Raw genomic sequence first — 27,805 nt, 5'->3', positions numbered from 1 at the left:
GTATAATAATATTGAAAGAGAAAAACATTTTTTTTATCATGAAGTAATCATTTTTTTCACCCAATTCTTTATAAAATATAATATCATGGGGATAAGAATCATGAATACCCTGAGTATTGAAACTGTTTCGCTTAGAACCTGCGTAGCTGAATAAGCTGCGTATGCGATTCTGATACTAATCATCATTCTCATCATCATCATCATGAAGATACCTTTTCAATTCTGAAAAAACTCAGAATTATCTGAATCTTTCAGAATGTGAATGTGAACTTTTTCCTTGTCTTCCTTCATGAAATTAACACTCAAACTTTTTTCCAAAACTGGATCAATATATTTATATAACAAAATAATAGTAGCGATTGAAATCACCATGAAATTCAGTCTGAATCATCTGATTAGATTGAGATTTTCATCAATTCTTTTCAGGGAAAAATTTAGGATTAGTATTGTCACCATTCAACCATTATAATCACTTTGAGTAATATTGATTGATCTCAATTGTAAATTGTAAATATTAGTTTATCAATTCAACTGGTCATCTTAAATTGATCACAATCAGTTGATTATCAAACAATTTTAATGTTCATGGCATTTAAAAGGATTTGATTGACAAGTAAACAAATCAAATCAATTTAATGCAACTTTTTATTTCAATTATGTGACAATCAATCAAAACCAGTTTCCAATACTTAATCAAAATAATCATACACTGATTATGGTTAACAATCAGATTGATTAAACTGGATTAAAACCATTGGATTAATAGCAAAGGATAATGATCATCATTTCTGTTTATTGTTTCATCAGTTATTCATTCAAAAGTTAACCTAAAGTTCAACAATTATCATGAACTTTCATGTTTCATTGAAACAATTGAAATCTCATCAATTTCGGATTAATAAATTGTTACGTCGATTTAATCAACTTGAAAAGTGTTAAGTGTACATTTAACGAGTTCGAGTTGGAGTTTAAAACTTTTTACTCTACGAGTGTTTAGTTTATTTCAATTGTTTCGAATTTGGAATTTTTTTTCTCTCTCTCTCACTTTTCCTCTTTTTCAAAAGAAATAAAATGAGTTCGAAAGTAAGTGAACTTCGACGTGATACTCTACCGGGACCTGGAACTTCGTACCAAGGGGCAAGTCGCTCTTCCCTCGGGTTACCATTTGATCCAACGCTTTCTGATCTTCAACATCGATTATCACGTTCTGATGAAAGGTAAGAACTTATAACTATGATAATGATTAGAATTCTGTTCCAACTAAATTGTTAAATTTGATTATCATGATGGGAGAAATGAATACCTTTCATTATCATGTCAAAATCGTTAATAATTATTAGCTAACAATTGAAGTAAATAGTAATATATGTATTTACTTTAGAGTGAGAAAATATTTGTTCTAGAATTTTTGTTCTTCTTTTCGAAAATTGTTCAAATTCCATTAGAACATTTCTTTTTCTTTCTATATCTCTACAATTTGGAGATTCCAACGACATGATGATTATGATGATATTATTTTAGAAATTCTCAACACCCTGACACTTTTTCAGCTGAGAAATCAAATATTCATGATATAGTTTAGAGCAGAATTGATTCAATATCAAAATAAAACATGATTCGAATATGAATCTTGGTTGGATTTAAAAATAAACGAATTCTTTTCTACTTTAATAATTTAAATTCCCAGAATCGTAATTTAAATAATCATAGTGTAATCAGCTCGTTAATAATGTCAACATGAAATTTAATTGCTGCTTTTCAGTTTCTACATTTGCGATTGTGACGAAAAACTTAGTTAACAATCAGAGAAAGAGAGAGAAGGACAATTAAGGTTTGTGATTAACGAAAATCTGATTATTCAATTGTAGCGATTAATTCTTAGTGATAATTTTCCATCTTCGAATATTGATTAGATTCAATTAGATGTAGCTAATTATCATAATACACAGATAATTGTTTAGTCAACAATTAAAAAAAGTTTCTAAAGTGAAAGTTAATTAGTGTTTACTTTTAAACTAAATTAAGAAGTTAATTAAAAACTTTTCTATCCTGATGATTTCTCAACATGTAAAATCAATTAGCTTAATTGTTCACTATCATGATGAAAAATTTTTGATAAATTGAACAAAAATAATTGACAATCAGCTTAATTTACAATTGAAAAGCTACTGATTAACAATTAACTCAGGTTAATTGTGTACCATTTTCATAAATCATTTTAATTGATTCAACTTAATCATTAATAACAATTGTTATTAATAGTGATGATCAACTTGTTAATTCATTTATCATCTTCAAAGTTAATTACTCTCCATGATTTGATTACAGTTAATGATTAAGGATATTGCTAAATTTGATTGTCTTAAGTATCAATAAGAGTTAATCATTTGATAATCAAAATCAATCACAATCAAAAATAATATTCTGACAACAATTAAATCACAGATTTGATTTAAGGTTAAAACAATATTCAAACCCGATTTGATTATAATTGTTGACAATTAGTTAATAAACAACGTGACTGTGATTGAATCATTGATTAATAATAATCTAATTTAAGATATGTTGATTGTCAATATTGATTGTTATCCTTTCATTATTTACATTAATTTACAATTTAATTAATTCCCGTTCACTCAAAGTGATAACAATCACTTAACATTTACAATCAACTATTGTAAATAAAGTTGATCAGTTTAATTATAATCAATTTTGAGTGTTAGAAATCAGCCAATTAGTCTAGATGGATTAAAGTTTTAATTACAATTTGAATATTTTTTTGAAAGTTATCAAAGTGATTAATTAATTGTTGTTGTTGCTTAAATTTAAGGTCTCATTTTCATTAATTGTTGTGTATTATCATTAATTGAGTTACAAGAACAAAAAAAAACTAATTAACAAAAGTTGATTAGGTTGATGGATTAAACCAAGTGTAACCTTTTACAAGCCAATTAATAATAACAGAGCAATCAAAAAGAAAGTGAAAGTTAATTGTTACACTGTAATTGATTGTGATAAAACCTACAATCAACTATTATACACAAGAGTTAATTGTTTAGTTATAACTAATAATTCAAAAGCTGAATTCAAATTTAAACAATCACAATGAACACCAACTTATTATTAAACATTGACCATTGAATTTGGAAGAAACTAAATTCAATTAAAATAATTAACAATACGAATTAGTAATTTAATTGTTTATTAATCATCGTTGGTTTTATATTGAATTTCAAGGTAATAGGATGAGAAAAATGTTCAAATATTAATACAAGTATTCAGTTAATTGTGTAGCATCATAATATCATTATAAATGAATGACAACAAAGAGGATTCATATTATCATGAAAAAGTATCATGAAAGGTAGACAATGATGAAGATGATGAACAATAAGATGAACAAACAAAAAAAAATACTCATCATCTTAATGAAGATAATCATGATTCTGGTAACCATCATAAGTCAATTGGTAAATTGTTATAACAATGAGCCAAAATATGAATCTAAATTAAGAAAGTGAATGAAAGTTTCATATTGATTTTCACCATCATGATAACAACAAATGATTATAATGATGATGATAATGATTAACATGAAATTTAGATGATAATCATCATCATCTTATGTTGATTTCCCAGGAAGATGATAAAGATGATGATAAAATACATTAACCTAAACTAATCTAATCTGAAGGTAAGAAAAAAAAAGTCACCATGTTATTGAATTACATTGAAAATGAACAAATAATAAGATAAATGTGTTCACAGTTTTTCATGATGAATTCAATTCATTTTGAAGATACATTAACTTTTCCATGAGTCAATTGAAGCCACTTTGTTTACATCATATTTGTAAGCTCATCATCTTCATCTTCATCTTCATCTTCTTCCCGTCATCATCCACCATGTAATAACTTTCTTATCATTAGTATGATGATAATGTAACGACTATATAAAGGTAAGAGGAAAATTTCATTCCAATTCAGAGTTTGAAACTTTCTTCTTCATCACTTATCATGATGATGACGATGCTAATGATTATATTAATAACGTTACAATGCAAAGGTTATTAACAATTTTCACCATCAGATTATAATATCTTTGTATTTATATTAGGGTCAAGGGAGTTGATTCATAGCCTCAGGCTTTCATCTTGTTATTTTGTTTTCCATCAATGATATGAATGTATTGTTTTTCCGCCGGTGGGAAAATTTTTTTTCTCACTTTTTAACAATGTGATACTTTTATCTACCATAGATTTCATATGATAATCTTGTTTCTTTGAATTTTCTTATTTCTTGATGTATTTTTATCATCATCTCAGGTTCAGGGGAATGATTGAACTTTCAGGATAACCTTATGATAATACAGTCTCCAGGGTAATCAATCATGTTCATGTTTTTAATTGTTGTCAAAAGTATGATGATCAAAAGTCAAATGTTATGACAGTTCAAAAGTTTCAGAAACTGTGACTTATATTGTATCTGATTATCTGATAATTTGATCTTAATAATAACAATCAAGACAAGAAAAAGATTGAGAGAGAAACAGATTCTGATAAATTGAATTCGATACGAGATTGATTGTAATCATTTTCTAAAAATTAACACAAAGTTTAATCAGCAGTCGATATTGATCTCCATGAAATCAATTGATTGCAAGAAAAAAAAATAGTGAGAGAGAGAGATTAAGAAACAATTAGAATGAAAATCAAAGTGTAATCAGGTTGAATGATTGACTGAACTTTCAAGTTCCTTAAGTTCTGGTGTTTATCATGAAAACCTTTTTTTCACCTCTGGTATACAAAGAGAATTTTAAACTTACTCATTTTCTATAATAGAAAAGTTAATTTAGCTCCTTGTTCTGAATTTCGGATTGACAGTAAACCGATTTTCTTAGTCTTGTTTGTGAACATCCCTGAGAATCCATGAGAAAGATAAAAAACAAAAGAAAAAAGTTCCAACTATCATGTTAGTAAATGTTCAGTGAACCTTTTAAAAGTATCATGATGATTTTGATTGTAATCATCATGGTAACTTGTCAATCTTTGGCCATGATGGCGAAAAGCTCAATGGGTAACCAGAACTCTTACCTTGAATGTGTATAAGTCAAAATCTCACAGTGGTTGTGATCGAGAATGAATTTTCATGAAACGTGAGGACCAAATCAGATAAATTGATAAATCAACTAGAATTCACTAAATAAGCTGATAAAAAATATCGGCAAGTCAGCTGACAATTGTACTAAGAGACCAAAGGAAATAAGCTGACCAATCGTACTTGGGTTTATCATGAAAAAAATACTCTTGAAACTGTATATTGAAAATTCATCCACCATGAAACAATATCTTGATATTATTGGAAAATATATATCATGAGATTTAACTTCAGAAAAGTTGGTTAATTCATTTACTTTAAAGTAGCATGAAATTTTCAATATCTCAAGAATAGAATTGAAATGAAGCAAAAAGCTTTACAAAAGTTCAGTCTCAAGTTCTGATTCTGTGGTAATTTTAATATTCATTTCATTTACTATTCTTTCTCATCTTCTCATGTTTATCCCCAAGATGATTATCCAACTGCCCTTTTTCATTTCAAATAAAAGCTCATAAAGTTGAAGAGAAAATTTTTTCTCAACCTTTTCCATCTGAACTTTTCTCATTCTCATCTCATGTTAATACTCTTGAGGTTTAATCTGTTTTTCTTCATCATGATAAATCCATGATACTCAGCTGAGTTACCATGTAAATTTTTTGAAATCCAACAACAGGTAAAAGAAGTTAAAAAAATTGTTCCTCTGAATACTTGAGATTGTACAAGTAAATTGTCACCATTAGAACCTGAATGTTAATGATAATTTTACATGAATTGTTCAGCTTAATCCTCATGATAATCGTTTGAGCAACAACAGCAACATGATACACATCTTAATTAAGATAATACTTTCGGCCAACAATCAATAACAATTAAAGTTCAAATTTTTATTCGTATTCATTAATCATCGTGTTTGGATTGAGCTTGAAGGAAAAAAAGTTCTGACAGAACAATTTTCCACCCTTAATATTTTGATATTCAATAAATTGCCTATGATGATAAATTCATAGGAAGTGATGATGATATGAAGAAAAAAAAAGTTCTGATGTGATTTATGAACTTACAATAACTGCCATGAAATTTTCTAACATAATAATAGTTTCCTTGGAAAATTAATTCATGATACTGAGGAGATTGATTCAGAATTGAAAATTGTCAAACTTTTCTGCACCTTGAAGGTATTGTACATGAAAGTTTTTTCATTAATTCTGAAATTAATCAATAAACTTTTACCATTTAATTTGATTGGAAAGAAAAAACTTCCAATACCAATGAGATATTGATTTTACAATCGGAAAATTAATTTCTGTTTATTCAGATTTCTCAGCTCAGCTGAATTGATTTTCACCCAAATGTTTACCATGAATCTAAGAAATAAATGAACTTTAATGTGATAGAAATGTTCAAGTTATCAGAATGAAACTTTTTTTCCTCAATCATGAAAGTAAATGAATCTTTTATATCATATGTGTTACTACATGAATATAAAGCTATACTATCACAAAATCATGATAACAGAAAAAAAAGTTCAGACAATTGTACAGAATTTTGATCATGAACATAATCATGAATTATTGGGTATGCTGGTTAACAGGAAAAAAACACTGAATTCATCATGAAATTGAATCGGCACATTGGATGAACAATGTAACATTAATGATAACTATTAAAACGATTCCATGAACAAAAAAAAAGCAAATCTGATGTTACCTGAGTGAAATTTTTCATGATTCATGAAAATTTATATCATCCAAGCAAGATAATTAAGGTTTAATCATATTGTATCAAAGATAATGATGATTAAATTAAGATGTACAATATATTAGCACATTTTCATTTGTATCAAATCATCAGCACAGTAATAAAAAACTAACAAAGTTTTATCCTCACGTTCAGGATAATCATTATTTTAGACCATGAAAAAAAAGTTCTGGTTCATGACGATACGTTTTTATTTTTGGCTATCCAGCAGCTATGAAGCAAAAAAAAACATCAAATGATATCAAATATCAGTGCTAATAACAATAACACCTAAACAATATTTATATTATTAAATAGATGATGAGAAATCAATGTTACCCATTAGATGATTGTTATTATATTCAATTTCATATCTTGACCATCACCATGATGATGATCACTTTGATCATTAGAATCGGTCCAATGATAACATTAATCACATTCACTTTCAACGGATCTAATACTTGATCAGAATGTTGATCAATATATAATAATAATATAATCTCTATTAATAGTTACAATAAAGTTTATATCTTAAGGGAATGATTTTCACCATGGAATGGAAATTGTTACTTGGTGAAATCAAAGTGATTTCATATTGGGAAAAAACATTAAAAGGAGAATCAATGGAAACGGAAATGTGATCAATACCTTAAATGATTAGTCATAAGTATGTGGAGATTAAGGTTTGGATGTAATAGTAATACTTGAGGTGCTATACGATTAGAACTCGAACAAAAGTTTCGAGATCAAGAGTAAATTAGGAGAAATTTTCTTTCTCTTTCGCTTTTCTATTCATTTCTTAATCTTCTTTGAATCATCATCATCATCTTGTTACATAATAATAACTTAATTCTTGTTCTATTCATTCTTGTTAACTAAATAGTAACAATTTATCTCGATTATATTTGATATAATTTAACTTGCGAGTTTCATTTGTTTATGACTTCCATTGGGAATCATGAAAGTGGAATAAGATTTTTCATTCAATCTCAATTCTTATCCATCCAAAAATCTTACTGGTCAAGCGGATAAAACCCATTCGTTTAACTAGTAGTTAGATTTATTTATTGTTGGTCAATAAGTGATTGTCAGTCTGGTAGATTTGATTCTGATTTACCTGGAATCATCAATTTAATCATCATCATCATCATCATCATCTAAGTCTTACTTTAGTTAATTGTAGTTTTCATGTTGTTATTTAGCTCGAATGACATAAAAGTCTCTTTCTTTGTCTGAATCAAATAAACTGACCATAGTTATGGGTGCACATGAAAAGATGACCATGTAACTGATACAACGATATTTATCAAAGTAAAAGTTATCAGAAACATTCCTCCTTCTCTGATTTCCCTCCCTTACTCAACTCCCACTGATGCTGATGAATAATATATTATATAAAAAGGAGATGGTCAGTCTGTCGTTGGTGAAGATGCTCAAGAATGTGAAACTGAAAGGAAAGGTCAGAATCTTGTTAAGATGATGAAGGAGATGAAGAGAAGAAGAAGAAGAAGAAGATGATGATGATGATAATGTTTCTTTGTTAGTTGATAAACAAGGAAAGAAAGAGGAAATAACGAAATCCTCTTGAGAGTAATTGTATTGTTAATAGTAGTAGCCAATGGTCATTCATTGGTGTGCAAATCAAACAGTTTTTCCTTTGGCTGGAAAAGTGTTTCCTCTCCCTCTTTCTTTCACTCGGTGGGAATTGTAAGGTTGAGAGGTGGGAAAAAAATATCTGTTATAACACAATTTGAAGATGTTTGATAAAAAAAGAACGAGAAAATTTGGTTCCCTTGTTTGGGTCACTTGTCGTTGAATGTCCACTCTTCATTGTCCATCAGGTTAGTTCCCATCATTACGGTTGAAACAATTCAATTCTTGATTCGTTAATCGTATCGATAACAATAACTGATGAAACAATTAAATTCGATAAATCAACAATCAAAAAAAAAGAAAGGAAAATAAAAAAGTAAACAACTTTCCATCTACTGACCAATGACCATCACCTTTATCCTCATCTCCATCCTAATCTCTTTCACTCTTCACAGATCATTAGATTGATTATCTTTCTGATATTACTCAAGATAATAATAATAAGGTAACAATAGAAAAGGGTTCAAGAGATTATCATGAAGGAGGAGAAAGTTATGGTTGATGAGGAATGTTTCTCATGGAATGGATTCATTATATAAACAATGGAACCTGAATCTCCTCTTCCCTGTAATATTAATATAATTTGATGAATATATTATAATAGATAAGATTGATGAGTAGAAATAATAATTTTCAAAGGTAAATATTATCTCAACTATTTGAGTTTCAATCAGACAGAATTGTGAACTTACACCAAAAAGTATTCAGTTCTGAGTCTTTACAAAGGATTCTGATTAATAATATTATCCTTTTCATGATGAGATATGATATGAATTTATATATAAATGAATATTATATAACCATCATTATAATTTGAGGTTTGAATTCCCAGAAAGGAGGAGAAGTTCAGTCTCTATGATATTCACATGATGTTGCTGATCAAACAAATTAATCTATCAAATTATTTAATCAACTGTGTAAACAGTAAATTAAAAATTACAATTGAAAGATTTTATTTCTCCTAATTAACCTTGACATTGAATATTCATCATGATTATCATGAAACATTGAATATGATTAACGTTCAAAAATTATCATCAATTAATATTTTGTATAAAAGCATTTAGGATTTGTTGGTTATTTGATAATCAAAATTTAAATTGTTGGTTTGATTTTCATTCCAAACAAAATCTTAATCAAATATATAACTAAATTGCTAAGCAGTCAAATCGCGATTAAAAGAGTTTGAAAGTTATTATAATTGAAATTTTCTCATGATAATCTCATTTGAATCAATCTCATCCTTTCAAACTATTCAGATTTCATCAAGCAGATAATTATTTTCTATCTGATCAACTTTTACCTGTAGTTGATTGTTGTAACTTGATCATAATTATTCACATGCTTGACTATGAATAGTAATTAAAATTTTACTGGTGATACACTAGCACGCAACAATATTTGATTTAATTGCGATTTATTTGATCGATATCATACTTTAATGTCTTACAATGATGATGATCAATTGTCAAAATTTTTAAATGAAAGTTTATTATTATCCAACAGTATAGACATTCAATATCTATTGTATGTGTTTACCATTATCATTGTTAAATCAGTTTACTTTCAATTAAATTATTCGAGTGTGAAGTTAATTGTTGAAGGTTTCAATGGTGATAATAATGACTATTTGATGAGTAATCTTGTAGTTGGAAGCTCGAAAACTAGATGGCAAATCAATACGAAATGAAACACTGAGTTGAACACCTTTCTTAGATTTTGAACATCAGCCTAAAGGTCAGTTTGCTTATGAAATCAAAAGTCAAATAAAGAAATTCGATGGAAATAAATGATAAAATATCAATAATGTATTGATTAATCCCAGTTAGTTCTGGATAAACCTTCACTGAATTCTTAATTACAGATGGGTCCAATCTCAATCTTATCAACAAACTATTCTTCGCTCTTAGCCTTAAGTTATCAATTATCAATTGACTTGATTTGTTGGTTAAATTTAGATCTTTTCTTGGACACGTTTTAACTTAACTAGTAACAATTTACTCTTCTCACAATCGCGGCGAGGATTCTAAAGTTAAGCATGCATTCAAAACAAAGTGCTTAAGGTATTTATGAACTAAATTGTGAGCACAGCTCGAGAGGTCGTGACCTCTAGGTAACCTTGTATGATTACCTCCCTTATTTTAGTAATCCGAAGCTGTTGATATTACAGATTTTGATATTGTTATTAGCTCTCAAAATCTCCAATACTTTACGAGTCATTAGTTTTCATAACCTCTTATACATCTCAAGTTCTTACATTATGAGTTGACGTGAACCTCGCGAGTTTCCCTATTTCAACCACGTGTGTATCGCTTATATCCTTAAATTTCTTTTCAATACCGAAAACAAAAAATCTAAAACCCTGAAAACGAAGATCAGTATTATAGTGAATCAATGAATGTGCTTATCTTGAACCTTTTCGTCTACAAGTGTCGGCCAAAACAACTGTTTCAGGATCTCCAGCTTATGAGCTATTCTAAATGACGGTATCTTCTTTAACGGTATGGATTCTAATACAATTTCAACATCAATATCCTCGTCACCTAAACTCTACTTTAAGAGGAAATTAAATATAACATTAGTAGGAAATTTGGAGTTGTCTATTTTATGGTATTGAATTCAAATGATCTTGAAATATATTTTTCTGACTTGAACTTGACTTGAATAACCTTGATCTTTAAGTATGAAAATTGAGTATAGCTCAAAATCATGCCATCCAAGTATTGAGTCTCTAGGACTCATAGTTGCTGAGAAAATTGTTGAAAACTTAAACGAAAAAATAAAATAGCTGAAAACCCCTGTAGTTTATTATTCCCATTTTTCTAATCATTGCTCTTTTTCAACAATCAACTGCTTTATGGTCTTTCACTGACCATCAAATGACCTTGAAGTTGTATCTTAACAAAATGACCGAAATGACCTTGATAATAAAATATGACAATTGAATTCGGGATGAAATAATAATATTCTATTATTAATTAGATCTATTGCTATATCGATTCGTCTAATATTCATTATGAAGATTCCCAATCTTTCATAACTCGCGTCTCAGGTCGGTCAAATTAATCAACACACACCTGATGATAATGAATTTATTTAGTAGTATTATGGTGGTTTCATTTCATAATAATAACAAAATCCAATAAAGACAAATCATGATGAATTTATAGGAGACTTTGATATTGCATATGTATAATAATAAGACGAAATGAGCAGCATGATAGCAAATAACAAGAAAAAGGTTCACCACGACGTTAATATAATTTGACGATTAATGTAATGTTAAAAGTTTCTTTTCTTTTGAATGATAAAGGGATAATGATAATTCACATTGGTGGTCATCATTTCAATAGACACAAAGGCCTGTTGGATGAAAGATGAAAAAAGTTTCGTCATAAAGATAATGTCATTTTTTGTAATACAACAACGAAAAACCTCCTACAAGTAAAAAGTTTCCCACTCAAAGCTAGGGTAAAATCTGACAATCTGATTAAATGAAAGCAAAAAAAGATGAGTTGAGATGTGAAAGAGGAATGATGAAAAATTCAGTATGAAATAAAATTTACACCAAAACTCAAGTAAAAAGAAATGAAACCTGATAACAACAACATCAAGTTATAACATCAAAAACTACAGTAACCATCAGACAAACATCATGATCATCACTCTGGACATAAAACTTGACAATGTCAAAGTTGAGATGAAAATTCATACAGATACAAATATCATGGAAACACCATTCATATGAGCTCGAGTTACCTTTTTGTGAATGAATCAGATTAAATAATCTGATGAAACTGTGATAAAAGTTAATCTTAGAAAAGAAACATTTGAAAATCGAGTGAATCCATAACAAGGTGATGATGATGCTGATGATAAACGAAGCAGAATATTGTTCTAAGTATGATGACAAAAGAGAATCAGGAAGATGAGATGTAGTGAGCAGGGATGTACAAAGGGAGAGGTAATAAGTTTACGAATTTTTTTTTTCTTCGTTACATTGAACTTCCTATGAATTGTAAAGATCAGGAAGCAAAGAGTCTGTCAGAATGATATTATTACATGAGATAGTCCAACCATTGATGTAATGATAATATGTATCTCCTATTATGGGTTATATCCAAAATCTATGGGATTTTTTTTTCTATGGTCCTCTAGTTATTTGTTACCATAGAGCAAGAACTAAACTTTTCCCTTTGCTCACAATCAGATTGTATTATTATCATCAACTTGATACACAATTACGGTGGTAAATCAAACAATCACAACAAAACATTTTCCCACCAAACAATCAACTGATTCTTTTAATTATTATTATCATTCATTTTCTATTATATTCGTTATTAGTTAATCTCCATTATCGTTAAGATATTTTTCGCAGTTTCTGATGATTTCTTGTCATCCTTCTAGTGCCAATCAATTGTTTTACCTTTGATTTTCCTTATTCTAGTGAACTGAAAATGTTTATACTTTTTGTGAGCAATCAACTAATTGTTAACCGTTTACGTTAAGTTAATGATCAACACAATGAATCTTGTCTATGGCAGTAAACATTTGGAGCCAATCAATGGCTATCAAAGTTGCAATTTTTTACGAGACATTATCCTTGGACATCCAACCAATGAAAATCCATACGTTGATGACGGTGAAAGGTAATTAATTCATCAAAACAATCAAAGAAAAAGTTGATTGCAATCAAATGTTGATAAACAAACTTAATCACAACTCCAGTGATTAGAATCAAAATCCATCTCGAAATGGAGTGTGAAAAGTTTTTTGTTTACCTTTTGTTTTGGAGACAATTTAATTTAAACCAAAGTGAAAATTGATAACATTTGGAATATAATCAATTGCTGGTCATTGTCTCGTATTAATAATAACTGACCAGTCTTGAATGGCCTCTCTTGCATGAATATAATTGTCCATTATTAATATTTACTATTATTTACTTGGGTTATTTGTGTTACCTTAATAACATTAAATGTTATTGTTAAGCATTTGGGTTAAGTCAAAATCGATTTGGATCAATGTTAAACCATTAATTTAGTTGCTTACCTTTGCTTGTAAACAATTTACCGTTATGATGATGATCATCATCATCGTGAATTAATATTTGCCTGTAATTGTGATCATTAGTCAAAATATTAACATAGCAGTTGAAACATTAATCCAAGCAAAAAAAATTAATACAGTTTTTTAACTCATCAGATTTGATTTGATTATAATCAAATAATTTATCATGTTAAGAGGCTATTTTTATATGATTGTTGTTATTTTGATTAATCAATAACAATGATTGAACAAAAAATTAGGAATCAAATGAAATGTCATCAACCTTGCTGGTTGAAATAATCAATGGTTTTGATTATTTACCAAATCAAATCAATATTATAATCATTTATTCATAATCTTAGTTTCGGAAAAAGTTTAAAACAAAATGTTTGTTACTTTGTTTGAGTCAAATAATTAAATTAATTTGCCGATCAAAGTTTGGGTTTTGTTTTGATCAAATTCGAGGTCTTAGAACTTTTTTTCTTTCCTTTATTCTTAAACATTCTTAACTTGATCATGATTGACATTGAATTTTGATTAGATTAGAATGTCATTCGTTAGCAATTTAGCTACGGTGAGGTCCATCTTTTAGTTAGTGAAATGTTCAAAGTTTGTTCATCAATAACTAATATTGATAACTGTAATTAAGTCGTTAATTTTATCCAAATGGTCAATATTTCATCATAGGTGTTGATCGTAAACTTTGGTGCTTATTAAGTTAATGATTGATTATTATTCACTCAATGAGATTGTGGTTCCTTCAATTTTTCCCGAGTATTAACATTCAACTCTCATTATTATCAGTGAAAGTAAATGAAAATAGCTTCATCCTCATCTTTTTATCTCTATCTTTATTTTGAGTATTAACTACATGTTGAGACATTTTCTGATCAATAAGCTGAGATACAGAGTCAAGAAATAGACAGATAATGATCATGATAATACTGAAAAGATCATGAAGCAGAAACAATCCTCATGAAGATCTTCATCTTAAGATTGAGGGGAAAGAATCTTTATTATGAATCTACATTTTCAATGAAACTCTATTCACTATTAGACTTACAAGCATCTTCTTTCTTTTCTTCATCTCTCTCTCTCTCTCTCTTAATCTTAATCGCAGAATCTTTTCCGTTTCCGTTTCTGATTTCTGTAACAGGATCAGGGGGAGTGAAAAAGAGACCGATGAGAAAAAATTCAATCTATTTGTTTACCTCAATTTTGATCGATGAATGTATTTTTCTCTTCATTCATTCACTCACTGAATCCTCATGAACTTCATGTTAACTCAGTCCCAGGACAAAGATGTTGATGACATCAACATGATGTATTATCTGTTACCCAGAATCAAGAAACCAAAAAGATGTGAGAAGAAACAAAAAAAAATGCTGAGAATTTTTTTTCTTCATCTTTATTTTCTTATCACCAACAACATGATTATCATTTTTCATCTTCATCAATATGTTTACTTTATTATCAATCTTTAACTTTTCCAAGTTAATCTGAACTTCCTGGTGGCAATGATGATGATGATGATGATGATGGTTTCATATTCAACTTCCGTCAAAACTTTGAAAATAAATACACATAACTAAATCAATCTCAACATGATCAGAATTAGATTAGAAAACCAGAATCAAGGGAATGCTGAATAATAAGAATAATATAAGAAAACCTAAAATCTTATCCCTTGTTTCATGTTTATTTAACCAGAATTTATCAGTTTACCCAAATCCAATCCACTCTTCAGGCCTAAAATAATCACAATCATGTCAATGATAATTTCATCCTTCAATGATCAACTGATAAGTAACATAATTGTTACCACTGGCATCACAATCAAATGAATAAACTAAATCAAAAGGTTTTTACAGCTAATCAACAACCTAAAGATTAATGAAATAAAAAAACTCAACAAAAATTATCTTAATTAGAATCTCATTGATTTAATTTCCATCACAATTCAATTAATTTACTCCAAAACAATTGTAACTTTTTCTAGAATTTTTCTGTTCAATGTCGCCATCTATGGGTAAATATAAACACCGAGTGAAAATTTATCAACAATTAACTGAACAATTAACTATTGATATCTTAAGAAAAGAGTGTCGCTTATTGATGATGATAGAATTTAATTATTAAATAATAACAAGATAATTACGATAACATTTTTGTGAGTTGATTTTTTTTTCATTCCAAGAAATGATAAGTAATAAGATCGATGACTTTGATTGACTGAGTAATTAATTAGTAAATCGATGCAAAAAAACAAATAAAATGTTCTAACTAATTAACTGTGATCAATTGATTACCTTAAGTTAATTAGCAGGCGAAATTAATCAATTATAGTAAAAATAAGATGATAATAAAACTAAATATTAGAACAGAAAAAAAAAGTTCAGATCAACTTTCGATTGGAGTAATATTGTTTTTCTTACTTGATTATTATTACATTTACCTCTTATTATCATTATAATTATCAGGGTGATTATGATGACCATTAATCAATGATAATGTTAACAATTTGATACTATTTGACAGGTCAAGTAAATACACTAACCTGATGATGATTATTACTATTACTTTCAAACTAACCATCAACTTTGATTAATGAATATGACTTTAATCATATTAAGGTCAATCAATGGACACCATAATCATCAAAATATAAAATCATGGTAATCATGATGATAATAATAATATACAATATGTAATATTGTAATGTCCAGTTAATGGTCAGATTCAAGAAAAAAAAATTAATTGTAATCTCTTAGTAACAATGTCCAGTGAGTTTATGGTTAACTAGTTGATTATCAACTTTATATTCAAGGATGATTATTATTGATATTTACAATAATTGGATTTCATGAACTGAAAAATTAAATTAAATTACATTGATGATGTTTACTTGTTACTGTTTTTCTCGTTGTCGATGATAAAGTTCAAGCATCATGATGCTGATGATGATGATCAGTAAGTAGAAAGTGGTTGTCATTGGGAGTGGATGATGGCCTAGATGATGAGAATGATGATTTTATAGAGAAAAAATTGAAGCATAATCGAAAAGTGAGTATTGAGAAAAGAATTTTTTTCTTCCTCATCTTTCATCATGTTTATCATACACTCGAGATGAAGACGAGATTGAGCTTATATGAGTTTCAAGCCTAGAGTTAGAACTTTTTTCACCAGGTAGCAAGAAACTCGAAGTGAGTTTTTCTCTCTCTCTCTCTCTCTCTCTCTCTCTCTCTCTCTCTCTCTCTATCACCTTGTTGTTTCATTTATAATTCTGAGCTTGATTCGTGATGGAGACTAATCAAATATTCATGGTTATCATTGATTAGCCTAATTGTTACACTGTTTGCAATGTTGAAAAAATCACTTTGTAATCGTTATTGTGTTAACTGTTATTGTCAACTGTTTTTTAATTGTTAAATGTTGTTCAATGTAAAACTCAATCGCTACTCATCGGTGTATCATCATTACTATTGTTATTACTATTATTACAATCACTTGGTACCGTCCAGTGAGAGTGACCAAGACGAAGAGGGCAGTGAGGTTATTGTTATTGGTGATTCTGATCATTTGGTCCCTTCAAACTGTGGGTCAACTGTTTCCTCATCTCAACTTTCATCTAATGAAAATCTACTGACCACTCGTTCATCACTAAACCATAAACATCGTTGGTCATTGTCTCTTTGTCCATCAACCACTTTTTCAATCATGTCCAACCTTTGGTTTTTTCGTTATCCAGGTAGACTTAGGTCACCGTCGACATCCTCTCGTCGATCTTCAACAACTCGACATCAAACAATGACCGATTGCCTTAACTTGACCCAATTACGAACACCTTCAATAGCCTCAACCACTTCAACCTCATCACGACACACACTGAATCGAAGTTCATTTCAAACGGACATATCGCGACGGGAAGATACCACAATTTCCGATTCATTTGCGAAATTTTCATCCTCATCTTACATTCCACCTCTTCGCCGTCGTACTTTACCCCTGAAAGTACACTAAAATCGACCGATAGTTACGATAACTTAGCATTTACTCCGAGGTTTGTACACACAAATATCTTGATGAGAAATCGAAATCGAAAGAAAATAAAAACTTTCTTACCTCGATTTCAACAATAAGTTAAAAAGTTCTAACCAAGTAAATAGTAACCAATTTCATTCAACTACCATGATCCACTCTTTTTGCATCATTAACTTAATCATTGTTCTTAAAGCTCAGTCGTTGAAATGATCATATTAATATGAAATTTAACTTTGTTCAAGTTTTAGAACAAAAATGTTTATCATTAGTTTGATAACTTTTCGAATCATCAATTTCATTTTCTCTTACCTTTGACTTTTTTATCATCATCATCATCCTCTTGGTCTTCGTCATCTTATCTCATATACTCTCGAACAATATAAGTTCTAAAATGAAAGTTCTAATATTATCTTCGTTCGCTGTTACTACAGTTACCATGAAATCAATATAAATACAATTTCAATTTGATCGATAGTTGTTTCATATCCTCGATGAATTCACAATGAATCAAAGTTGTCACAAGATAATAACTTTACCTCAATAAATTTATTCACAATTTGATTGAATTAATATTCATTTTTACTGAATTGTAACATTAAGATCAACATGATGTCCATAATCAGTATTATTTAAACCATCATCTGTTGACGATAAACTAATGATTAAATTGTTGTTAAATTAAATCACAATTTAGGTGAGTCTTTTTAAATTGTGATTCTACCTAGCAATTTATTTTCCTATGATAATTTAGATAATAGAGAAGAAAAAAAAAATTCTAATCAATGAATTTTATTCAAATTTTCTGGCTGATATTCATCATGGTGTTGATTAATTTTCATCTGATATTGAAACTGTTTCACCTGAAGCACAATCAATTTATTGGAAATTGAAAATTAAATTAAACAATGAAATTAAATTCACTTTCCAAACTGATTCAGTTCAATTTGGATCAACCTAATCAACGATAAATTTAAATTACACTTTAAACCAGACAGAATTTCAATCAATTATATTTACTATATGTTTAATTAATGTTGATTGTGAAGGTTAATGATTAATTCAATGATTAAAATAATAGGGAAAACAAAATGTTGACAATGTTTAATTGTTACATCAGTTTGATAATGATTAACAGTTGCTTTTGATTAGCTTGATTACCCTTAGGCAATTGAAGCTTTTATCATCAAATATGTGATTATAATCAACATAAATAATATTAATCATAATCAATAATATCAAATTGTTAACCAGTTAATTGTGTTTGTCACCTAAACAATTAATAGTAACCGGAAATTTCAAGATTAACATTTTCATGGAAAGTAAAAGTCAATCATGATAATAATGAAGTCTGATAATCAGCTAAATGTAAAGAGACAAGATAAATTGGTCACAATTAACTTGATTAACTTGATTGTATCAATCATGTTACAACAGTTGATCAATAGTCTAAGACTTTAATCAGTAATCAAGTAATAAAATGAATAATTGTCACTTGAATTTTGTTTGTCTGTAAATGACAATTATTTCAATTAATTTGGTTTAATTAAACAAATTAAATCCACAACAATTAACTGATCATCATGAGTCTGATGAAACTTTGTTCTGGTTTTGTCTCATCAATCAATCAGTTAAATTGATTTTCCCTTTTTCAACTAGGAAAATACAATTTAATAATTAATTAATTAGCTTCCTTGATGGTTAATCAAACTTTTAATTGTATGTTGATAAAAATAACCACTTAGGGTTTAAGATTAACCACAATTAATTTTTTTTCCTCCTCGTAACAATCAACAGACTCGAGGAAGCACAAAGAAAAACTTGCAACAATTAATTCTTGATAATAATAATCATCTATTCATCTTCATCACTTGAGGCTTTTAAGATACATACGAAAACAATGATTACCTTTGATGATGAAGATAATTTTGTAAGAAGTAGTAATCAAAGGATAATGAATCTACATGATGATAAGCTTTTTATCATCACCCTCATCATCCTCATCATCCTTAGAGGAAAGGCGAAGATAAAGTTCTGAGGAAAAAAAAAGTTCTAAACTAAATTACCTGGAATTCGTGATTTTCTGACAATTTCCTAAATCAGGTAACAATTAGAATTTACTTTTTCTCTTCTTGTCTCTCATCATCACCATCATCATCATTTCCTCTTCAGGTACTTGTCTCTCTCACTTTCTCATACACTTCATATCATCACCATCGTCATCATTTCTCACCATCATTATTAACTAGAATCTTATCTTGTTAGATGAAAACAATCAACAAGTAACTAAATTCATCCTTTTCCTCTGATTCTGAATTTTATCTTCCGGACTCATCCTTTTCCTTTTGAATCAAGGTAAATGTTCAACACCAATTCCACCTCAAAGGGGATGGAAATAATTACGATGATGGTGATGAAAATCCTCAAATTCTCATCTCATTTTTATCACCAGGTTAACCTTTTATCCTCATCTTGTTTACCTTGATTATCCCTTGAAAACATTCAATTCAATTTGACTTCCATGTTAAATCAATCTCCTTTTTCATCAGACAATAAATATCATCATTATAATTACAATGGGCTCTTATTAAAATGATAATGATCATGATAATCAAATCATCAACATAATCCTAATCATGAATATACAACACAATCTATCTTGTAAACTGAACTAATGTGAATACAAATTCGTACATTATTTATTACATTTACTACCAATTAAATTGTTTGATTAAACTTTTTTTCCTTCTACAATAAAAATCTGAATTCTATTAACAATTAACTAATTGAGATCTTACATTTTTCTTATCCATATTTACAGGGTTCGAGTTGAATTCTATGTGAATGAAAATACGTTTAAGGAAAGGCTTCAGGAATATTTGATTAAGAACAAGAAATCAAGTAAGTTTACAATCAACTAAGCACAATTTAAATCAAGAGCTATGATCAATTCTGATTTCGTAAATGTTATTCTCTCCCTCTCTCTCTCTCTCCAGGGAGAAATGAACTCTCCTGTATTAATATTATCAATTTATGATCAATATTATTTGTTATTTTGTTTTCAAATTCTTTGCTTTATCATTATATTAATATTAAGATTCCGTTGAGAATGGAGATTTACCTTATATAAAAGGGAAAAAGTTTAAAACTTGAATAAAAGTTCTGACGTGAAGATAGAAAATCAAATTCCATAAGATTTATCCATGAATTCGAGACTTGTACTTTTTATTTTTTCTTCTTCTTTTTCATCTTCTCTTCCTTGATGACAAATGTCGGATTGTAAAATTTTTCGAAAAATAGATTAGATTATATTCTTCACCTACAAATAACAACAAAGATACAAGAGAATTGCGATGATAAGTTCTGTATGAGAGAGATATATAAATTCTGTCGAATTCTTATTCTAGACTTCTTATTATTATCATTCATCAGATAGAGAGAGAGAGAGAGAGAGAGAGAGAGAGAGATTCTGTTAACAGAAAAATTGAGAACAGAAAATAAATAAGATTTAAATTTGTTTCTTTTTTGTGTAAATCTTTCAATTCGTAAACAATTTGATTATGTTATCATCAAGTTGTTATAAACTTCCCATTGATTTACATGATAATATGAAGAAAGAGAAACAATCAATCAATCAACAGACGTATTAAACTTTCACAATTAGAAAATGGGATAATCACAATTTTTAATTGTTTACAATTTAGGTTTTCGTATTCGAGGAGTTAAAATGGTCCTAAAACTTTTCGCTTGTTTACTTTATGTAATTCGGGTTATGCTTGATGATGGACCTGATCCAGCTGATTGGTAAGTATCAATCAATATCTTCCGATCTCCTGATTCCTACAACAATCAGCTAATTGTTACCACCAATTATTAATTAATATCTTATTATTAACAGTCCAGCTTGTAATCATATTGGTCCAGTTAAAGGATCTAAATCAATGTATCAAACGATTCCGTCCTTCTCTGAAAATAAGACAGTTATATCTTTGAATACTGGTCCAATTAATTGGTAAATTGATTAACTTTCTAAAAATTTTGATTAAATTAACTAATTTTGTCTGTTAATTGTTACAGGAAGGGAATCATTTGGGTTCAACGTAGTTTCATCATTTGGCTATTCGAAGCGATCATTTCAATATTATTCATATCAGAGGTTATCTTGTTAGTTTATTTAACCAAAAAGGTAAATGAACAATTAAGTTAATCATAATACAACAATTAATAGATAAATATTAGTATCTATTTACATGAGATTAACCATTTGATTTAATTGTGATTGTCATGATTTCCAGAGCAGTTTAATGAGGACACTTTTTTCATTCTATTTTATTCTGGAAATAGTTAATAATACACCATTTTTTATCTCGGTAAGTTGAACAATTTAAACTAATCAATTAATTGCTATCACAATCAGTAAATTGTTAACTTTCTCTCGTTAATTGTTACAGATATTTTATCCACCAATACGAAGTATTTTTGTTCCAACTTTTCTTCATTGTTGGCTGGCTAAGCAAACACTTGAGAAAATGTTTGTAAGTAATTAGTTAATTGCTTTGATTAATTTTTTAACATTTTGTACATTTAATTAACAGAGAAAACAATTTATTAATAGTAACAATTATCACCTCTTTTTTTCACCATTAAAATCAAATCTCGAGTGATTGAGATTGAGAGTAAAAAAAATAAGTGAGGATTAAATCATCTGATTGGATTAAACAATTTAAATTGCTTTCTATTGGATTTTAATTACTCACAATTGAAATTGATTGTTGTAGTAAACGAAGCAGGAAGGTTAATCAAGTTCAATTGATTTCAAATGATAGACAATTTAAAAAGATGAATGTTAATTGTCATAATTTTTGCTGATGATTAACGTGATTCAATTGATTATTTGAAAATTAATTTCCCCCGAAAAAAAAACTTTAACTTTCAACAATCATTAAGCCAATTGTTTGTACAATCGATTGATTGTTATTTAAACTAATAAATTAACTAAATTTAAATACAATTAACAGAATGATGTTCACCGAGCGATGCAACAATCTCAATCAGCCTTATCACAGCGATTAACAATTTTAATCACAACCTTAATTTGTCTTATATTTACAAGGTAATTACAAAGATTAACAAGATTAGTTAAATTGTTTGATAGAAGATTAAATTAACTATCGTTTGTATTATAAGTGTCTGTGGATTTCAACACTGTCAACGAGCCGGTGGACGAAATGTCAACCTATTTGAATCGCTTTACTTTGTGGTGGTGACTTTTGCCACGGTGGGTTATGGTGATTATAAACCTGAGAATATGCCTAGTCAGTTGTTCATGGTGATTATGATTTGTGTCGCTCTGATTGTACTTCCAACACAATTTGAACAATTAGCCTGCACTTGGATGGAGAGACAAAAATTAGGTGGTAATTACAGTGTTCAAAGAGCTCAAACTGAGAAGCACGTTGTCGTTTGTAGTACCACTTTACGAACGGACACCGTGATGGACTTTCTCAATGAATTTTATGCTCATCCACTTTTACAGGTAAATTTGTTCATGGGAAAATTGATTGGACATTAAATTGTAAACAATTTTTTTCTTTCTCACTGTTAATTGTTACAGGATTTTTATGTTGTACTTTTATCACCCTGTGAACTTGATACAACCATGAAGATGATACTCCAAGTACCAATGTGGGCTCAGCGAGTTATTTATATTCAAGGTTCAGCACTGAAAGACTCTGATCTTACAAGAGCGAGGTAATTAATTGCTTGCTTGTTTATTGATTGTTCTGGTAATCATTAATCATCTTAATTAATTAGGGTCGATGCAGCTGAGGCTGTTTTCATACTGGCTGCTCGTAACTATGCTGATCTTGGAGCTGCTGTGAGTTTACAATTAAATTGATTTCTTTGTATTAGATGGTTAATTGTCTTTTTTTTGTTTTGTTTTCAATTGTTCTCAATCAGGATGAACATACGATTTTAAGATCTTGGGCTGTAAGGGATTTCGCACCCAGTGTACCTCAATATGTTCAAATCTATCGACCCGAGAATAAGATTCATGTTGTTTTCGCAGGTAAAGTTTAAGATAGAAAAAGATTTTCAGAACTTTTTGTTCCTTCGATTGTACTAATCTTATCGATTCGTATTCACATAGAGCACGTTGTTTGTGAAGATGAATTTAAATATGCACTTTTGGCCAACAATTGCCTTTGTCCAGGAACTTCAACATTGGTCACTCTTTTGCTTCACACTTCACGGGGACAGTAAGTGAATAGCAAAATCAATTTACCAATCAATTAGAATCAAATGATTTCATAAATTGTGATACTTTCCTTTCTCTCTCTCGCTGTTTGCTAACTACTGATCCAGAGAGGGTCAAACATCAGATGAAGAGTGGCATCGATTATATGGTAAATGTTCAGGGAACGAAATCTATCACATTCGATTGAGTGATTCACGATTTTTTGGTGAATACGAAGGAAAAAGTTTCACCTATGCTTCTTTTCATTCTCATCGAAAGTAAGTGTACAAGTTTCGAGGGAAATTTAGAATTTAGAATATTAATTTGATCTTATAAACACAATCAATTAGATATGGAGTGGCCTTGATTGGAGTTCAAACCGATATGAAAGGTACTTGGCCGATTATGTTGAACCCTGGGCCAAGTTACATCCTGAAAGCATCTGATATATGTTTTTATATGAATATTACTAAAGAGGAAAACTCGGCTTTCCTATTGACTCCTAATTCGGAGGTAGTTGGTTCAGTGAGTGCACGGGGTGGGACTAATAGTGCTTGTTCTGAGAGTCGACCCATGATGAGTGGGGGTGGACATACTTCAGGCTACAATCAGCAACAATCAACTATAACCTCGGGCGGTGGTACTACTTTCATGTCGAGTAATTTAATCAAAGTAAATAGTAGCCTATCTGTTGGTGGGTCAATTGAAATTGGATTGACCACTTGTGATACTACCGGTGATGAGTCGGGTGAAAATTTGTTGAAAGCCGATGAACAGGATATCATCAGAAGGCTATCTTCCGTTTCAAGTATTTCCACGGGAGATTGTCTCTCAGTGAGTAGTAAGAAAAATTCAATGATTGAAATGCTTGGTGGTTCACCTTCAAATCGACGGAAATCAAGTTCAATTTTCGGTTCATCAACTGACCTTGATTCATCGAGAAAATCTCGCCGCGACTCATCTCCAGCGCGAATAAAAAAAGTTGTCTCCGATTTTGCCGCTAAAACGAAAAAAGTTATGAGTCGAAAAGGAGGAATTCACCTTGAAGTGCCTCGAATTGAGTTTGGCCTTCCCTCGAGAGACTCATCACCGACCGATGTGGTCTCAGCGAGAGGACGAAGACCCTCAATTGCAGCAGTTCCCGTTATGTTTGACGATTCTCTAGACGAAGAGGATTCAGAGTCGAAAGATGAAAAGTTTAAAGAACCCAAAGAGAAACTATGTGATCTTACCTGGATAACACCGGCCGAAAGTTCAGAGTAAGTTCATGCAAACCCTTTTTCGAAAATCGTTTCGATTTCATTTCCACTCTTTTTTTTCTCGAACAGAGTTGTGAAAGGATTCCCTCCAGTGTCACCTTACGTCGGTGTTAGTCCAACCCTTTGCTACCTTGTAAAGGAAAAGAAACCCGCTTGTTGTATGATGTTAGCCACCGAATGTGAACATTGTACCCATCGAAATGCTCGTGAATACAATTGGACAACTCGGTGTATAATTCTAGCAGCCGATTTCGCATCTAACGCTATTTACAACTTTCTAGTTCCACTTCGAGCCCATTTTCATTCAGCTAAATCTCTACAACCGATAATCATACTCCTCGAAACGGAACCAACTCAAGCGTTTATTGATGCGATCTCATGGTTTCCATTAGTCTATTGGATGCAAGGTTCAATTGACAGGTAAGTTTATGATTGGTCAAGAAAAAAGAAAGAGAGAAAGGAATGATATTCCAATCAATATTGGAGAAGAAGATGAAAAATAATCAATCAATCAGATAGAAAGTTAATCAACCATTCACCAATCAAATAACCAGAACCTCGAGTAAGAATTAAAGTTCAAGAAGAAAAAAACTTTTATTCTCAGATAAAATTCTGTATGAAACTCAATCTAAAAGTATGAAGATTATAATTGAAAAAGAAGAAAAATTTTTACCTCTGGTCAGTTCATCTCAATGAATCAGTTTGAATTCATGGTGATGCTCAATTGTGATTGAAAAGTTCTCATCGTTAGTGTTTTTTGTTATCCTCTCATTCAGTTTGGATGATTTAATTAAAGCAGGAATCAATCTCGCTGATTCAGTTGTTGTGGTTAATAAGGAGACAACCAATTCCGCCGAGGAAGATTACCTCGCTGATTGTAATACAATTGTCGCAGTTCAAACAATGTTCAAAATGTTTCCAAGTGTCCGAATCATAACCGAGTTAAGTCAATCCTCGAACATGAGGTTTATGCAATTTCGAGCCCATGACACTTATGCACTTTCACTCTCGAAAATGGAAAAGGTATCAATTGAAACTGTTTGTTTCTATAAATGAATGAATTCTAAGTATTCGTTTGGATTGTTTTCTTTTTTTTCAGCATGAACGGGAAATTGGTTCACATATTTCGTACATGTTTCGACTTCCCTTTGCCGCTGGTTCGGTTTTCAGTGCTTCAATGCTGGACACTTTATTGTATCAAGCGTTTGTCAAGGATTACATGATAACAATAATTAGATTGTTACTTGGAATTGATCAGGCTCCAGGTTCTGGTTTCCTGTCCTCCATGAAGATCACAAAAGATGACCTTTGGATACGAACTTATGGTAGATTGTATCAGAAACTCTGCTCGACAACATGTGAGATTCCAATTGGTATCTATCGAACTCAAGGTTCTCACACTCCTGATGCAACAACTGTAAGTTCGCGACTACGAACATGGACAAACTGTTCAAGACAAAATCGATCATCTTTACTGACTTTCTCTCTTTTCTCGCAGATAAACTTGGACTTTGTTTTTCCAGTTCTAAATGAACGAGTTCGATACCAACAATTATCCGCCGAAATCGAACGTCAAGAGATTGGGAATTTGGTCAAGAATCGAATGCAAGATTTAGGATGCCCCATCGAAGATTATGGTTCGTAGCAAAAAAAGAAGAGAAAACCTCGAAAAAAAGCTCAAAAAAGTTCAATTGACCTTCATTCTCTTTTTTCTTCCAGATGATGTATCGGAAAAACGAAGCACGATATCGTACGTCATTATTAACCCTTCGTGTGACCTGAAATTAGAGGAGGGCGACTTTATCTACCTAATTAGACCCTCGCCTATTAAGAGTAAGAAAACATTCCTAACCCGTGGTAATTCAATTCGAGCTTCAAAAGCATCGTTAAAACGTAAACGAAGTCGAACCGGTTCGGTAACATCAAATTCTAACGGTGCCAATATGAGTCATAGTTCTGTAGGAGGACAAAATCAACAACAATCATCACCACCGAGCGCTAGTCAGCCCTTACAGCCCAAATTAAGTTCATCCTCTGTTGGTGAAAATGATAATCGCCTTAATTGTGATGATTTAAAGTCAATCGGAAGCTCATCAAGTCGACATCAAAGTATCTCAGAGGAAAGAACCGCCGAGGAACTCGGAGATTTCCAACTCCATTTTCCACCCTCCATCAATATTGTGCCCTCTCTCCACCTTGACTCGGCTTCACCCGATTTACCTTCACCACCTTCGACCTTCAGTCAACCTCACCCTCTCCTTTACCAGAATCCACCACCAATCCATCCACCCCCACCCTTACCCTACCACCACCGTCACCATTATCATCACACTCCCCTTGGATCATCACCAGCAACCAAATTAACTAATCAAGTGACACTTTCACCCTCGTCGGCTACTAGCCCACCCCAAGGGCAAATTGATATGGCGGTAATGGTGGGAGAAGGTGGGGAAAGTGTCAGTGGAAATTTCAATCCACCAACAACACAAGCTCAACTTAATCACGACAATTTAACTAATTGTTTTTATATTAGTGCACCGACATAATTATTAATTTAAGAGAAAGACAATAATTTAATTGTTAACTATTTCTGCCTCATTGTTAATTGTTTACTTTTCATTAGAATTTCTTTTTCTCTTCATTTTCTTTAAATACTCAAACAATTAAAAAGTAATTAATTAACTTCCTAAAAATACAATCTCTGCCCACTTTGCATTCAATTTATACTT

The 27,805-nt window shown here is 30.3% G+C and overlaps 1 protein-coding gene across 2 annotated transcripts; it reads left to right on the top strand.

Moving 5' to 3' along the window:
• Positions 1 to 256: 256 nt before the first annotated feature.
• LOC128395516 (potassium channel subfamily T member 2-like) lies at positions 257 to 27,786 on the top strand. Of its 2 annotated transcripts, XM_053355945.1 has the most exons (20): positions 257 to 1,217; positions 20,401 to 20,480; positions 21,284 to 21,383; positions 21,478 to 21,591; positions 21,657 to 21,765; positions 21,875 to 21,949; positions 22,031 to 22,114; positions 22,598 to 22,692; positions 22,767 to 23,115; positions 23,194 to 23,330; positions 23,394 to 23,457; positions 23,541 to 23,649; positions 23,731 to 23,839; positions 23,946 to 24,095; positions 24,168 to 25,076; positions 25,146 to 25,496; positions 25,853 to 26,099; positions 26,176 to 26,493; positions 26,575 to 26,713; positions 26,796 to 27,786. In XM_053355945.1, the coding sequence occupies exons 1-20, from the start codon at positions 1,072 to 1,074 to the stop codon at positions 27,620 to 27,622; spliced, it is 4,512 nt and encodes a 1,503-aa protein (XP_053211920.1). In that variant the 5' UTR covers positions 257 to 1,071; the 3' UTR covers positions 27,623 to 27,786. The 2 variants fall into 2 exon arrangements, with proteins under 2 accessions (XP_053211920.1, XP_053211919.1); XM_053355944.1 differs by having other exon boundaries at positions 26,176 to 26,713.
• Positions 27,787 to 27,805: the final 19 nt, after the last annotated feature.

The sequence above is a fragment of the Panonychus citri genome, unplaced genomic scaffold (assembly GCF_014898815.1).
Source record: "Panonychus citri isolate SS breed McGregor unplaced genomic scaffold, ASM1489881v1 Contig00141, whole genome shotgun sequence".
Classification (NCBI taxonomy): Eukaryota; Metazoa; Arthropoda; class Arachnida; order Trombidiformes; family Tetranychidae; genus Panonychus; species Panonychus citri.
The sequence above is the reverse complement of the archived record's forward strand: the minus strand, read 5'-3'. Positions and strand labels throughout refer to the sequence as shown.